Source organism: Lepidochelys olivacea (assembly GCF_965140295.1).
Source record: "Lepidochelys olivacea isolate rLepOli2 genome assembly, chromosome: 4".
Taxonomy (NCBI): Eukaryota; Metazoa; Chordata; order Testudines; family Cheloniidae; genus Lepidochelys; species Lepidochelys olivacea.
In genome coordinates, this window is record NC_140414.1 from 105887680 (window position 1) to 105903837 (window position 16158).

Here is a 16158-nt window from a genome sequence, read left to right on the forward strand (position 1 = left end):
AACTTTAAGAGTTCATAACTTTAAAAATACTCAACTGTTCTTCAAATGTAGTTTGTTTTGTAGCTATTAGACACCTCAATAATAAGTGCTACATAAAACCATAACAGATACAACTTCAGGTAACAGGAACTGATACTTTACGTAAAAAAGTCTGGAGTTGTTTCCACATCTCTTCAACACCTCCCTTGCTATCTCATGCACTTGAACATCTGTGTTTTCCTTTACACAAGAAATACATTCCTTCCAGATTACATAAAATTATCTTTATAAATAAGATATTCCTATGATGCAATTCATATAAGAAGAGACCATGCAGTATTTTGGGGAAGAAGCACAATGGACCAGAGCTAACTGCTTTAACAAGTATTTTCTTGACTTCTGTGTGTTTGATTATTCATTGATTTAATGCTTTTTTAAAAAAAGGAAATCAACATTTCAAGTAAAAATAAAGTAGTATAGTGGGAATATGCTACAGAAGAGAAATGTTGTATCTTTATCTCCCTACATATGGCAAGAACACCATAATTAGAGCAATCGTAATTCTTCATCGGTTGTGAGTTGCCAGCTTTATGCTTATTGGTAGCAGTAAATGTTCTATGGCATGTCCACAGAAATGCATATTCCATTTCATTTTCTCTGTCTTTCACACACAGAAGGAGAGAAAATTTCTCAAAAACAGCAGACAAAGAAGTCCAAACATAGTAATGCAGATAAAGACCCATTTCTGCAACTTTCTGTCACAGAAGTATCCCTATTCTACTCAATGGGACTAATCACCTGAATAAATACTATAATATCATGAGCAAAGTTGCAAATGTTTTTGGAATATTCAGTGTAAATAGAAAACATTTTAAATAGAATAATTCTAGCATTATATTATAAAAATAAGAGTATAACAATGAAATACAATATAATGAAATCCCATTTTGGTCATCTTGCAAGAGACTGTTAAAGTTCCAGGTGTTTAGTTTGATGTTAGCAAAGCCTCCTAAATCTTTATATTAAATGACGTCTTATCTAACATTCTTATATGCAAAAAGAAAAGGAGTACTTGTGGCACCTTAGAGACTAACAAATTAAGTGAGCTGTAGCTCACGAAAGCTTATGCTCAAATAAATTTGTTAGTCTCTAAGGTGACACAAGTCCTCCTTTTCTTTTTGCGGATACAGACTAACATGGCTGCTACTCTGAAACCTATTCTTATATGCATATATTATAGCTCCATAGTTAAGGTTACACTGATTTTTTTCAAATAAGTGGGATTTCAGTATCCTCGTTAGAGGTGAAAATAAATATTTGTCATTACAAAATAACACAAATTACCTTACTTCCCTAGTACAGTACAAATTTCATTTTCTAGTGAAAGCAACTAAGGTCAGTAGGGCTCTGATCCAGCAAAGCACATAAGCAGGTGCTTAACTTTAAACAAGTGTATAGTTCCTATTGACTTATGTGCTTTGCTGGATCAAGGCCTAGTTTAAGAGTTCAAAGGAGTTAATCTGATCTATTTTACGATCCTTGTAATTTATAAAACAAGGCTTGGAAGGATTAGATTTTTAATCAGTAAATGTAGGTAAACATTGATTTCACCATACACACACAAACCAATGAAAAAATATTTCCATCAATAATAATTAAAATGTACAGAGAGACAAAGTAAGCAAAATTCTGCTTGAGAACTTATTAGAGTTTGATCTAAGGACATTACTTTGTATGTTTTGACATGTGATATTGACAATTTATGTTTTAACAGTTATAAACATTTAACTTTTTGAATCTCAGCATCTACTCTCATTCAATAATTATAGTCTTCCCCCATAATGTGTGACCTGCCTATAATATCCCACAACTGTGAACATTTAAATTGATGAAAATCAAAACAAATCCTTAAAAATAAACATTGATATCTGTCAAAATTATAAAAAAATTAAAAATTGAATTCTGCCAAGCTTACTTATACATGGCTTTAATGCTTGAAACTTTAAGTAGCTACTGAGTGAAAAAATATCTCATGCACAGGCCAGCAGTTTTGTTTATAAAAGTTTTTAAAAAGCAAACCTCATTCATCTTATCTGTTTCTCTTTATGCCACAGAAACCAGTTTATAAAATTTAAAATGTCAAAAACTACTATATAAAGTGTTAACCATCATAATCTGATAAAAATCCTACAGACTTTGGAGGATCTTCAGTGTTCCCCCAGAGGGAGGGAGGGGTCGAAATGAGGTTGGCTTGGGTTTAGGGTAATGGACCCAAAAGCAAACACTAAGGGTGAAATTCATTCCTGGGCAGAAGGCCCAGTCAAGTCCTAGACACTACTTAAGTTCCACTTGAGCCCTCAGATAGGACTTGCTTACCCTACCCATGGCAGGAAGATGCATAGGGATGACGTATAAATGCGAGTCATCGTTACCTCTCTGTCTTCATTAGGACTGTTCACATGTATAGGAGGGCAAGATTTGGCTCCATATGTATTCTTTGTTAATGATTTCACTCTGTTCACTACTGACATACAGCCTTCCCCAGACACCAAATGTAGCAACACACTAAAAACTACACAGCTGTTTACAGTAACAAATCAAGAATAATTTAACCAGTGGGAACAACAGATCAAGCTTAAGGTAGTGGATAAAATTACTGAAACTGGAATTTGACAAAGACACCAGGGTTAATTCCCAGCTACCCTGCTTTCCAAAGTGCCATGGAATTTTTAATTAAGGCAGGTAATCAGAATTTTGATTTTATGTTCTCATTCAAAATACGTCACCTTCAGAAACTAAGTTCCTAACTCCATGCTGTGGTACTGCTCAACTGGGATGCATTATGACACCTATTATATCACCAGCACCACATCCCAAAGCAGCTAGGTTTTCCACTTTGTCAATACTTGGTCTGTAGACCTAAAAGACACCTGAATGTGCTTAATCTACGACATATGATGCTATCACAGCCAAGTATACCAGAACTACTTGAGAGTTCAGACCTAACTATTGTCATAGTTAATGTGAGCTGTGTGTTAACAGAAGGAAGAGACACAGGAGTTAATACTGTTGATAGAAGTAAAAATTTACAGAAGCTGACTCTATATTAAAAAAGGCATAATTTTGTGCAGATTTCCTCTACATAAAATTGTAAAATAATTTATTACAAATATTGAGAGAACTGAATTTACTTCCTTATCACTTTAAAACAACCAAAAATTCTTGATAAGATTGAGGTTAATATAAAACACAATTTTCTAACTTTTCCCCATAGATAAACACATTTCTAATTAGATAATGTGAAGGGATGTAATTTTCTTTGACTCAGCATTTTAAAATTATTTAAAATTCCTGATTGCTATAGGAAACAGCTTTCTTTTTCAAATAATAAAGCAGCTTTAATTTGCTTTAGAAGACCAATAATTTTCAACTACATTAAAACGTTCAATTAATTAATATCAGCTACTTCAGAAACAAGGGTCACTATAGATATCAACTACTAGAGAAAAAATATTTTCACTTATCTAAGCTAGAAAAAAAGTTTCTATAGATCATTATTGTTTCTAATTAGCCATACCCATGATTGTTGTTTACTGTTCAATTATTCAGTGTAACAGTGTTCAATAAATTTGAAAGGTATCATCTTTTCTAGCTGGAAATTAGAAACCATACAGCATATTATGTTAACTGTATTGTGGAGATGCCATAAGAGTTCCAGGGTTAAGGATATATTGAAATTTGCACTGAAAATAGGGAATGAACCCCTGATTCAGCAAAGTAATTAAGTATGTGTCCAACTTTAATAGACACTGGTAATTTAAGGGAACTACTTATGTGCTTTAAATTAAGTATATTGCTTATGGACTTTGCTGGATTGGAACCAGAATAAAGAGTGGCCCATATCCTCAAAGGTCTAATGCGTGTTAGATGCCCCCAAAACTCCGAGGACCTGGGCCAGTGTCCCTAAACTCGCAGCACTTACTATTTGATGGCTTGGCCTGCAAGGTCCTGTGAGATGCTGTACACCAGTGGTGGGCAACCTGCAGCCCGTCAGGCCGCGAGACAGTGTTTACATTGACTGTCCACAGGCATGGCCACCCACAGCTCCCAGTGGCAGCGGTTCGCCATTCCCGGCCAATGGGAGCTGCAGGAAGCGGCAGCCAGCTCATCCTTGCTGCCCGCGCCACTTCCCGCAGCGCTCATGGCCGGAAACGGCAAACTGCGGCCACTGGGAGCTGCGGACGGTCAATGTAAACACTGTCTCGCAGCCCGCCAGTGGATTATCGACAGGCTGGCCCGTGGACCACAGGTTGCCCACCACTGCTGTACACTTTCAACTCCTACTGAAATCAGTGGGAGTTGAGGCCACTCAGCACATTTCAGGAATGTTCAGTACAGTGGCAGATTTAGAGTTAGTGGGGTCCTGCGCACAGCTTCACTTTCAGGGGCCCGCCCTTGGGAACCAGCCAAGAAAAAGAACTTTCTCTCTTATCTCCCCTTCCTGTTTTTCATTCTTTTTTTCTTTATCCTCCTCCTATATTATAAGTAATGGGAAGTAAATGAAAATAAAGAGTGGCACCTTGATTGGGGCAGGGGGCTGGGGTGTGGGAAGGGGTGTGGGGGTCGGGCTCTGGGAGGGAGTCTGGATGCTGGGTGAGGGCTCTGGGCTGGGGCAGGGGTTTGGGTGCAGGAGGGGGACAGTGGTGGGTGCTTACCTTGGGCAGCGTGGCTCCCAAAGCGACCAGCACGCACACCCCTCTGACTTCTAGGCTGGGGGGCTAGGGGGTTGCCGTGTGCCCCTGCCTGCTGGTGCCACCCCCGCCTGCAGGCGCCGCCCCCGCAGCTCCCATTGGCCACAGTTCCTGGTCCCAGTTCCAGATCCTCCTTTGGGGTGGGGGGCAGCGGGTCTCCGTGTGCTGCCCAGGGCAGGGGCAGCATGTGGAGCTGCCTCCCCCACACCAGGGGTATGCAGAGACATGCCAGCAGTCGGCCACTTCTAGGAGCATCATGGGGCCAGCGACCACAGCATGAAGGTAGTCTGCCGGCCTGAGCCCTGCTGCGCCGCCAGCCGGGACTTGGAGGCAAGTTGTCAGATGAGATTTGGCCTACATTTTGGGGTCCCCTCCTGTTGTTGGGGCCCCCGTTCAACCACATGGTTTGTTTCATGGTAAATCCACTCCTGGTTCAGAAACTAGAAAGATCAAGCCCAGAGTGCACAAATGGATGTTGTGAGAATTAACAAGTAAGGCTCTGAACCTACAAACATACATAAGATCAGGTCCTAAATCTGTTAGTTAGTGAATCTGAAGCATTTTCAAATGGGTTCTTTTTCAAAATTATGTTTGTATTCACTTTTTGGGGGCACTCTTTAGAAAATAAATTCCTGACTTTATTAAGATATGAAAATAACTAACTTCTAGATTATAGTTAAATCCAAGGCACTGGCATCTTTTTCCAGTTTATTAATTTTTTTTATTTATACACACTGTTAGTAATAGTTATTTCTGTCTATGTCACAAGGACCGTCAACAAATATTTTCATGGATGGATATTTGTCATCAAGAGGATTCTCTAGATCTAAGGCCAAGATTTTCCAAAGGGACTAGTGATTTTGGGTGCCTCAGCTTTAAAGGATTTTCATGCCACACACCTTACCCTTCTCCAAATCGGACTTCTTTTAGGTATCTTAAGTTCGGCACTCAGAATCACTGGTCACTATGGAAAACCTTGTCTCAGGCTTTCATTTAAAAAACAGAATGTATCTAGCCTTTACTGCTGTGAAGAAAAAATTGGAAATGTGAACCAAGGGTAAATCAATGCAATGTTGTCTTCCTGAATCTGCAAACAGCCTGAAAGAAATCACTCTGAGAGGCAAACCTGCTACATTCATCTCAATATGGTTAGTAAACTGATATCTCAAAGTAACAATTTAAGGAATCAATCCTGCTAACTATGAGATATGGGCCTAAATATTAACTTTTTAAACTAATTGATTGCTGCGCATTTTAACAGAAATATCTAGCTAATATGACAAATGGATGTGATGACAAACAACTTTGATGACAAATATTATGGAGACGTCACAATCAGAGTGACTCCATAGTTAAGAATATATTTACACTTCAAGCAAGGTTTAAATTGGTCACTTATGCATGAATACAATTATGTATCTTCCCCAAATTTACAGCACTTACTCTTTCTGTACAGAATTAATATCTTGTAGTTTTACATTAATCTTTTAAATAGTTTAAGCATTATAAACATTTTTAATGACCACTAATTGATTTTGGTGAATCTACCTTCAAGAATCCTTTTAGCAACAAAATCTCTCAAATTTGAGAGTTGAAAATTGACTCATGCATTCAAAAAAGCTTGGAAAAAGTTACTACTGTGACAATTTGTTTTCTGTACTCTATTAGTCATAACCACATGTCTATTTGTGCTGTGATATTTGTCATTTTTAAAATCAAATTAATTTGTCATTTTAAGTGTGACTTTTTGTTTTCTGTTATGTATATTGAAGGTGACAGTATTGTTGAATTAAATTAGCGTTATCAGGGAAGGCATTAGGGGGTTGATGTGAATGAGTATGGTAAAATTAGTGCACTGTTTCTTGGCAAGGGGTAGGAATGTTGCCTTAATCTAGGATTTCCTTACTTTTAGTGTTTGGATTTTTGTAAAGAAATAGACTTGAGCAACTTTAATTCTAAAATAACTAAATTTATGAGTGGGAATAACTCCTTCTCCTGAATGTATGCTAAATTCTTCAGCTCTGAAGGCAGAATATTTTGTACTTCTAAGTACAGGCTGCTTAATTGTTTCAAGGACTTCTAATAAAGTGCCTGATGCTGCAGTGTTTTTAAACCCAGGCTGTAGACTTCCATGGAAATTCTTCCTTGTAAATAGACCAGGATTAAGATCAGATTATTGTGTAAACTTTAGTCCTCTGCTCTCCAAAATACCTACAGAGAAAAAAGTTCTCCTTAAATTCTATTTCAGACTAATCACTGTGTATGACCTACACTTAATTGCAATATATTGTGAAATCAGTACATAAGACCTCCCTTATCAGGCATTCTTACTAAGAGATCCCTATACAGTATCTTCAAGTAAAATGCACTTTCTTCTGCACATTCATTAGAAGATTACCTATTTTTTTGTTGTTGCCTTGAGTGGTCACTTCACTGTGTTTCGCTCAAAGTATATTTACCTTATTATAAATATACATAGCCGGCGATACTGTGCTTTTAGTTTGTGTGTGTTACTCTTCAGGAAGGGGGTTGTAGCAAACTCTGAGTATATCACAGCCTATATATATATGTATATGTGAAATGGTCCATTTCCTAAAATCAGAGCTAAACTTCAGGTAACGTAGGGCAGTGAAATACACGATCTAGCAACTTCGGTGCAAGGCGGCTCACATTTAGTTCTCGTAGCAGCCTCTCGTTCAGCTTTCAACCTTGAAAATAACAGATCCCAGCACAATCCTGGAGCAAGAGCCAGCTACCAGAGTTGTTCCTCTTCAGTTTGTTTTCACAACCACGGGGGAAGGCAGAGACCCGAGGGCTCCCCGCCTAAGAGCAGGCTGATCGGGCTAGTGGGCTGAAGAGGGGAGAAACAGAGTCATCCGATGCCAGCCGTCCTCCGGGCTGGGAAGCTGGAGACTCGTGACTGTGGCTGTGATGGTCTGAAGGCGCCCTGAGCAGCTCAGCTCAGGACTAGGGGCTGCTGCACTAACTACAAGAGGAGAACCCTGCTCCCCCGTGAACCGCAAGTGCCTGGAGACTCCCCGGGCAGCTGACACGGCTGCAGCCGCAGAACCGCCTTCTCTCTTTACCCGGAGGGACGGCTTGAGCGCCACCATTTCCCGGGACCCCTGCACTGCTCCCCCACAGCCGCAGGCCAGCTGGAGAGGGCTCGCCCCTGCTGTGCTTCTGCCCAGGAGGCGCGATCACTAGAACAGCCAAGAGAAAGGAAGAGCTGCTGGCTGGCTGTGCCCGCCTTGGTGCCCTCTCCAGAGCATGTCTGGAGGGGGGGCAAGATGTGGGCAGACAAGCACCAACTTCTGCCAACACCACCCCGTGCAGAACAGCTAGGAGCTTGCCAAGGCCCCACTGGCTTGTTCTCAGCTGTGATCTAAGGGTCCAGGCTGGCAATGCCCGGCATCGGGGTGTGTGTGTGGGGGTGGGTGGGTGCATGAGGAGAGACCTCTGGAGCCGCCGGAAGGGAGGACGCGGGGCTGCAGAGCCAGGGGCACCCCGGGTCCCCCGGGGGCTGGAAGGCGGCCGGCGCCCGGGCAACGCGCGCAGGCGAGTTACCTTCGGGGTTGGCGCTGATGAAGACCCGGACGCTCCTGCCGCTGGGCGCTAGGTGAGACGGCAGAGCCGAGAGGTTCCCGGAGAAAGCCGCCCGCCGGAGCGCCGAGTCCCGCGGACAGGGCAGCCGGCCGGCCGCTCCCGCCGGCCACATCTCCCGCCGCCGCCTCCTCGGCCCCGCAGTGCTCCGCAGGAGAAGCTCCGAGGCAGCCGCAGTCCGCCCTCCCACCCCGGGCTCACAGCACCCCCCGGCTCGCAGTGGCGACAGGAGCAGCCGCGCTCGCCACCTGCTCGCTGGGAGCGGCCATACGGGCTCCCCGGCTCCTCTTCTGCCGCCGCCGCCGCCTCCTGTGTCCTCAGAGCAGCACGGGGCGGCAGCGGGAGGTCACCGGCGGCAGAGGCAGCTGGGCTTGAGCTTTCCCCGGCCCTGGGAACGGGCAAGCAGGAGGGCACCCCAGGGCCGAGGGAGCAGGAGGGGCTGCAGAAGCAGGTGGCCGGTGGAAACAAACTTTATGCGCTGAGTTCTTCGCGGCTCGCTGCTGGGCGTTCAGCGATGACTCCACAATCCCGGCCCCATCACCCAGCGAGCGCCAGCGACGGTGCAGCACAGCAGAGCTCGGCTACTGCGGCCAGCCCGGGGATGGGGGGGGGCACCTCCGCGGGCATCCACCACGCCAGTGCGCGCCTCTCCCCCGCTAGCCTGGCACAAGTGTGGGCGATTTCACAGCGCCGTCCACGAGCCCACCCCTAGCGCCTTGGGCTGTGGCCCCCCTCTCAGTCCACACCTGCCCAGGGGAGCACGACGCATCATCAGTTGCCCCTGCAGGGCTTCCAGGGGAAGAGAGCGCGCGGGGCTCTTTGCAGAGAGATTCTGGATGAGGGGGTCGACCCGCAGCTATGACTCTCGGGGGCCAGTCTCAGCAGGCTCCTGGCGGGTGCAGGCGAGCCTGGTCACAGCTGAAACACTGTAATAATAAGTCTCTTGGTTGGTTGATTTTTCTCATGCATTAAGGGCTGCGGCGTCCAAAAAGGGAACCTTCCCTTCTGCAACTCTTCTCCAGCAACATATCCAGCCCTTCCCTCCTCAAACTGTTTCACAGCCCCCGGCGGGGATTTTTATAGAAAAGCTGCTCTTGGCTCATCCTCTGGCCACTAAAGAGTTCAGAGAGATGTGAGGCTTGTTTGGTTTTTGTTGTTGTTTTAATTGCATCTAGGCAGGCTCCCCAGCGGGTCAGCTCCAGCAGAGGGGTTTCGTTTCCAAAATCAATCACTCGTTTGTAGGAAGGACTCAAAGCCCGCTTTGAGAGGCTGCAAGGGGCAGGAAGCGGCTCTGCGGGAGCTCGCTTTTCTTTGCAGCAGTCAGTGGCTGCCCATCCCCGGCGGGCAGCGCCAATGAAATATTCAGAAAGGTTGGGACGTCTGGCTGGGCGGCCGCCGCCTGCTGATCCGGCGGAAACCTTTCACCAGACACGCGCAGGGCCGAGCAGCGCAGAGAGGAAGCCACGCGCGCGCGCGCGCGCTGGAGGGGGGGCTGGACTGCCCGGCCCCAGCCCGCGAGCCAGGCAGAGGAGGATTGGTCCCAGCGGGAGACAGTGGCTGTGCTGCATCAGCAGGCGGCGGACCTTTCACGGTCTGCAGAGTTTAGAAGCCTCCCAGAGAGAGAAACAGGGACCTGGCATCGGATGGGCGGGGGCTGGGCCCTAATATGGTGCTCCCGGGCTCGTGGATCCCTTCTTGGAAACAAGCTGCAGATTCTTCCCCCAGCTGGTATATTGGGATCTCAGTATATTCCAAAGTCTCTCTCTTTATAGATCTTTCGTTCTTGGTACGTGTATAATACATGTGATATACATACAGGCTGTATGGTAAATAAGTGATACATAATACATATCGGTTTCAGAGTAGCAGCCGTGTTAGTCTGTGTTTGCAAAAAGAAAAGGAGTACTTGTGGCACCTTAGAGACTAACCAATTTATTTACCCAATGTTACACAAGTGAATATGATACATTTAAGTAAATATAGCCTTAGCATTTTATAAATGGTGACTTGGTGTTGATATCGATCTATTATGGGGGCCCTACATACATGGAGCTTTTCTCCCTGGGACCAAAATCAGTGCACTGGCAATATGCAGGTTGCCTGGTGTTTAGCAGTGTAGGGAAGCTTTCTCCCTGCCTCAGATACTAGTCTCTGGCTCTCTCTCATGTGGTCTATGCTGGAAAAATGGCCTGTTGCTAATAATGGGTGTCAGCAACAAGTGAAGTTGAAGTGGGGTTGGATTATGGTTTAGCTGCAAGCGCAGTCAATGGCAAACCATACGCAGCATTGTTTCAGAAATTGAACTAAAAAGCTGGTTGTTTACTGAAGTGCTGCCAAAGCTGGGGTTTCTTTGTCTGCACCCTGCCTCCTTTTGTGCACCTGTGTTCACCAGTGGTTCAGCTGCACCCATTGCTAGATCTAGTTGTCAGCAACAGGTAATTTGTCTAATGTACATCAGGCCTAGAAGCAGCCCCTGGAGGCTGCTGACAGCTCACTGAATGAGATATAAGTGATTTGTGGAACAGCCTGAGCTAAATCTCACGAATTTTACTGGGGTTAATGCTTAGCTGGACAAGATCCTCTGCTTTTTTTCCAGCTTTAACAAGATAGGCAGCATGGAGCCAAGGGCAAGTCATGATTATTCCTGCAACAGTAGAAGCAGCTTCTGAGGGGAGCATGGGGGCCCTTATTTTATACTGGGACTTTTTATGATACAGGTGGTCTGGAGCCCATCATAAACAGTTTCCTAAGAGCGTTTCTTAAGGAGATTCACCTCATGGCTATGGCTTTTGGCTACCTCAGCTATGATGTGCTGCATTTTATGATGGATTTTTGCAGTCACTTTAACCTAATTAAGATCCCCAGCCTGTCTCATTTTAATTCACTGGGAGTTTTGCCTTAGTAGGAATAAGATCACATCCTAACTGTCTTAGATTCTGCTCCTGTGAATTGCTCATGTGCAGCACTGGGAATGAAGTGAAATAACAGATGTTGATATGAAAAAGAGGAAATGTGTGTATGCTGTGGGGGAGTGAGCGGTTCGGCAAAAAGGAGTTTGATTTATGTGAGAATGTATCCATATTAAAACAAGTTTGAGTTACTGTAGAAGGTATTTAGTTACTCTTTCTTTAAATAATTTAAGTTTTAATATGTTAAGCTAACAATAAAAGGAACAGGATACCAAGGGATGTCATGTAAATTGAAATATGAAGTTTTAATAGGATATTATTATGTCAGTCATAAAACATTAATTGAAAATCCCAATAGACGAACAAATTTGGCAAATTTTGATATGGCGCAAGTTATAATTTGCTTTTAGGTTTTAGAACAAAGCTACATCTTTAGGCTTCATTCCTGCCACACATGGAGACCCTGCCCTCATGTGGCAGCATTCCATGTAGGCACAAGAATCCACCCATGCAGCCCATTGTAGGACTGGACCTAAAGGCCTGATCCAAAACCTATTAAATTCAATGGGAAGACTCCCATTGGCTTCAGTGGGTTTTGGATCAGACCTTTAATGTCCAGTTCTTCCTACATCCTTAAGGTTAATGGGAGATTTGCCATTGAATTCAATGGGAATAGAAGCAGGCTCTCTCATTCCACCTGTCACTTGATATAAAACATTATGACTAAGAGCCTGATCCTGGAAAAACATAAGTAGCAAGTTACTTTATTCACGTGAGTAATCTCTGAATACTGGGACTGTTCATGTGAATAAAGTTACTCACCTGCATAGGTTTTGCATGAATGAGCTCTATGTTAACTACATCCAAATGTTAAAATATATGTTGATCCTATTCTGTAGTTTGCCTTGGCTAAATCCTCATGAAGTCATTAGAACACTCAGATTTATAAGGACATAATACCTTTACAAGTCAGGTTCAGGTAGGATTTCATGTATTTGAAAGATTTCCATTATCTCTACATTTTTATATCCTGACTATTTTTCTTTGTTCTAAAAAACTGTTTTAAATATTAGTTGATATGTCTGGTTTTCAGTGCTCATCACTGGTTAAGAGTCAGATTGGGAACCCATCCCTTCACCCACACTGGGGAATAGTTGTTACTTCTATTGAGGCCAAAGTATCAGACACTGCAAGACAATCTGGCCCTAAATGCTTCCAGCTGAACAATATTTTTTGTTTTCACATTTAGTTGTAAAAGACTTTTTAGGAATATTCCTTCACTAGTTTGATAAACCTACCCAAGTTTACTCTAAACATAATGCTAGAGTTCAATTAATTCCATATTTCTTTCTCCCCTTTCCCCTCTTCCTGTACCTCTCTTGTTTATCATTCAGTTAAATGCATTTTTTTTCAGAGACAAGGTAGATGAGGTAATGTCTATTTCAAAGAATGGTTACAACCGACAGAGCACTAATATAAAGTGACAAGGTGGGTGAGCTAATATCTTTTATTGGACAAACAGAAGTTGATCCAAAAAAAGGTATTTCCTCACCCATCTTGTCTCTCTGGTATCTTGGGACTGACACAGGTACGACAACACTGCATAGAACACGAATCTGTAAATTAGGTATAATATTATAGAATGTATATCTTGTGAAAACATTGACTAGATTCAAGTTATTACCCGAGAGCCTGGTTCTCAGACCCTTGCTCACACTGAGTAGCATCTTACTCATAGAGTGGTCCTATTGAAATCAGTAAGACTTTTCAAGATGTAAACTACAACTCAATGGACCTGATCCAAAGCCCACTGACATCAATAGAAAGACTCCTATTGGTTGCTATAGGATTTGAATCAAGGCCAGTGCGTGCAACATGGTCCTATCATTGAAAAATAATATGTTGAGAGTTACACATCACTTTAAATCTTATTTACTGAAGAAAAGAAGAAAAAGGATCAACTCTTAATTGAATTTAAAACTTGGAAAGTAACCTGTGTGATAAATTAAATGTAATGCTGCAGCTCATATTTAACTGCACAAAAGTCTGGAGATTTAAAATTATGGTTCCCACTCTAAGCTAAACTTGTGTTATTGTGGATGTTTAATGGATTAACTTTAATGCCATAGTTAGTATATGGCTGGGATTTTCAAAAGAGTGCCACATTGGTTTAACTCACTTGTCATTGACTTAGCTGAAGCAGAGTTAGACAAATACTGAAGAGTTTTGGAAATCCCACCCTGTGTACGTAATGGGCTCATGTTACTTAGAGCAAACCTCATGTCTGAGGTTTTGCATTTTAAATAATAACACCTGAGTTTATGTGGCATCTCTCCTCCAAAAGTATGTTACCCTCCACTAAAATACAGCCATTCATACAGTAGAATGTGTCTATTTAATAATCCACATCAATATTTCACAGTAGTTTAAGGACATGATTCTGAAAGGTGCTGGGCATCCAAAAATCCCAATGACTTCCCACTGAGATGCAGGAAGTACTCTTTGCAGCTCTGGGGATGTGTGGACAGTATTGCAGAGGTAGCAGAGCCCCTCACACCTCCTGTTCCACATGGAAAGAAGAGATCCCAGTGTAATCCTGTGTGGAGCAGAATCACTTCACTGAGTAATGACACCATTTGTCCACTTGCAGGAGCAACTCTAAAGCTATGCGATTCTCACAGTTGCACATTTGGTTTATAGCCCTTAGGGTAGTCCAGCTCATTCAGTCTTTGCCTTCTCTTCTGTCTCTGTTATCAGTTAGTTGCAATCACGAGAGTGTCCTTTGTAATGAAGAATTGTACTAACTGTACCACCTTATTTCACGTAAGGGCTGAGTCAGGTCAGGAACAGAACTTTAGGCAATCAATAAGATGTCAAATAGTAACAAGCGTTCAGTATAGATATGGATGAGACTTGAACCAGTGCAGTTGAGGTTAAAGGCTCTATATCTCGTTTCTTATGCCCTGGGTCATCCTTTCGTCAAATTAAATGCTTATCTTTCATTGTCCACATATATTTACTGAAGCATTGCTGGGCTCCTCGGGTTTACAGTTTGCCTTGAAACTGTGATTTCCAGGAATAGCATATGCATCTGTAGTCTTACCACGGTGCTGTCCCTGGCCTCCAATCAGGGACTCCGTCTTTTACATAAAAAGAAAAGGAGTACTTGTGGCACCTTAGAGACTAACCAATTTATTTGAGCATAAGCTTTCGTGAGCTACAGCTCACTTCATCGGATCCGATTCATTGCATCCGATGAAGTGAGCTGTAGCTCACGAAAGCTTATGCTCAAATAAATTGGTTAGTCTCTAAGGTGCCACAAGTACTCCTTTTCTTTTTGCGAATACAGACTAACACGGCTGTTACTCTGAAACCCTTCTTTTACATGAGTTTCTGAGAAATTTCTGATCAAGTGTCTGATAAATGTAAAGCTCTCACTCTCCATCTACCTTAATCTTCTGAAAAGGAGCTTTTTTCCTCCTTCCTTCCTCTCTCTCTGCTCCCAATCCCACACCTCTAGATTCCTGGGGTGATCCTCTACACTACCCCTTCCACAGCTTCCATGCAACTGCAATCAATTCCACTACTTTACTCTTCTTCTCCAGTTGCCATTGTTTGGTCCTCCCTCTTGGTGAATAATGCCAGATGTGGGGGAAAGAGGGAGAATTGACCTCATTTTTGTCAATCTCAGGGCATAGGAACAGTGAAACTGTACAGAGTTGTTAATTTCATTCTTCTGCTTGGAAAAGCTATGAGTAGCAGCAGAATCAGAGAGAGATCACATTTGGTTCACATTAGGTTAATAATTAGAATGTTTCTCTTAAGCACACATTTTGCAAATATTGACGGCTTGGGTCCCTTACTGACACAGGAAGTCATTGAGGGCAAGAACTTAACAAGATTTATATCAGGACTTGAAATGGGTACAGATAACAAGACTATCCACAGTTGTTATTAATGATAACAATTAAACCTCATGCATCAGGATTTAAGTCAGTCTCTTACTATGAGAGATCAGGACGAGACCCATGTGCGGGACAGATTATCCCACATCTGGCTATTGTAAGATTCCTACACCTTCCTCGGAAGCATTTGGTGCTGGCCTCTGTTGAGGGTAGGATACTGAACTAGATGAACTTTGGGTCTGTTACAGAATGGCAGTTCTAATGTTCCTATTTTTCCTTGCTGACTAAGGAAAGTTTTCTGCTGGTAAATCCCTGATGAAATCCCTCTAACCCCTTCATGTTTTCCCCACAATTTAAAAAGTTAAAAAAAAATTGTACTGGAATATTTATTTTTGAATCTGCAATATAAATGTTACATATTATAAATTAATTCCTGCTTAAAAGAAAAGTAATCTTACAAAATTAAACAGGTCTGAGGGGGGAAAACAAATCACTTTGTTTTTTTGGGGCCCAGTCCTGCTAAGCCTTAGGCTGGGGTGGGCAAACCTTTTGGCCCGAGGACCACATCTGGGTATGGAAATTGTATGGCGGGCCATGAATGCTCATGAAATTGGGGGCTGGAGTGCAGGAGGGGGTGAAGGCTCCAGCTGGTGGTGCGGGCTCTGGGGTGGGGCCAGAAATGAGGGGTTCAGGGGGTTGGTGTGTATGGGGGGGTGAGGGCTTGAGCTGGGGGTGCGGGTTCTGGGGTGGGGCTGGGGATTAAGGAGTTTGGGGTGCAGTAGAGTGCTCTGGGCTCGGACCAAGGAGTTCAGAGGGCAGGAGGGGGCTCAGCCCGTAGGGCGCGGGAGGAGGTCAGGGGTGCAGACTCCGGGCGGCACTTACCTCAAGCAGCTCCTGGAAGCAGCGGCATGCCCTGCAGCTCTCATTGGCTGTGGTTCTGTGTGGGAACCAGAGGGGGGACATGCCACAGCTTCCGGGAGCCTCACAGAGCCACAGCATGCGTGGAGTGTG

The 16158-nt window shown here is 43.5% G+C and overlaps 1 protein-coding gene across 2 annotated transcripts in view; it reads right to left on the reverse strand.

Moving 5' to 3' along the window:
• The window catches only part of NWD2 (NACHT and WD repeat domain containing 2), a 126691-nt gene extending 116664 nt beyond the window's left edge, over window positions 1-10027 (reverse strand). For both annotated transcript variants that reach the window (XM_084627105.1, XM_084627104.1), the window contains exon 1: window positions 8298-10027. In XM_084627105.1, coding sequence (XP_084483231.1) covers window positions 8298-8448 — 151 coding nt within the window. In that variant the 5' untranslated portion in view covers window positions 8449-10027. The remainder of the gene's footprint in view (window positions 1-8297) is intronic.
• Window positions 10028-16158: the final 6131 nt, after the last annotated feature.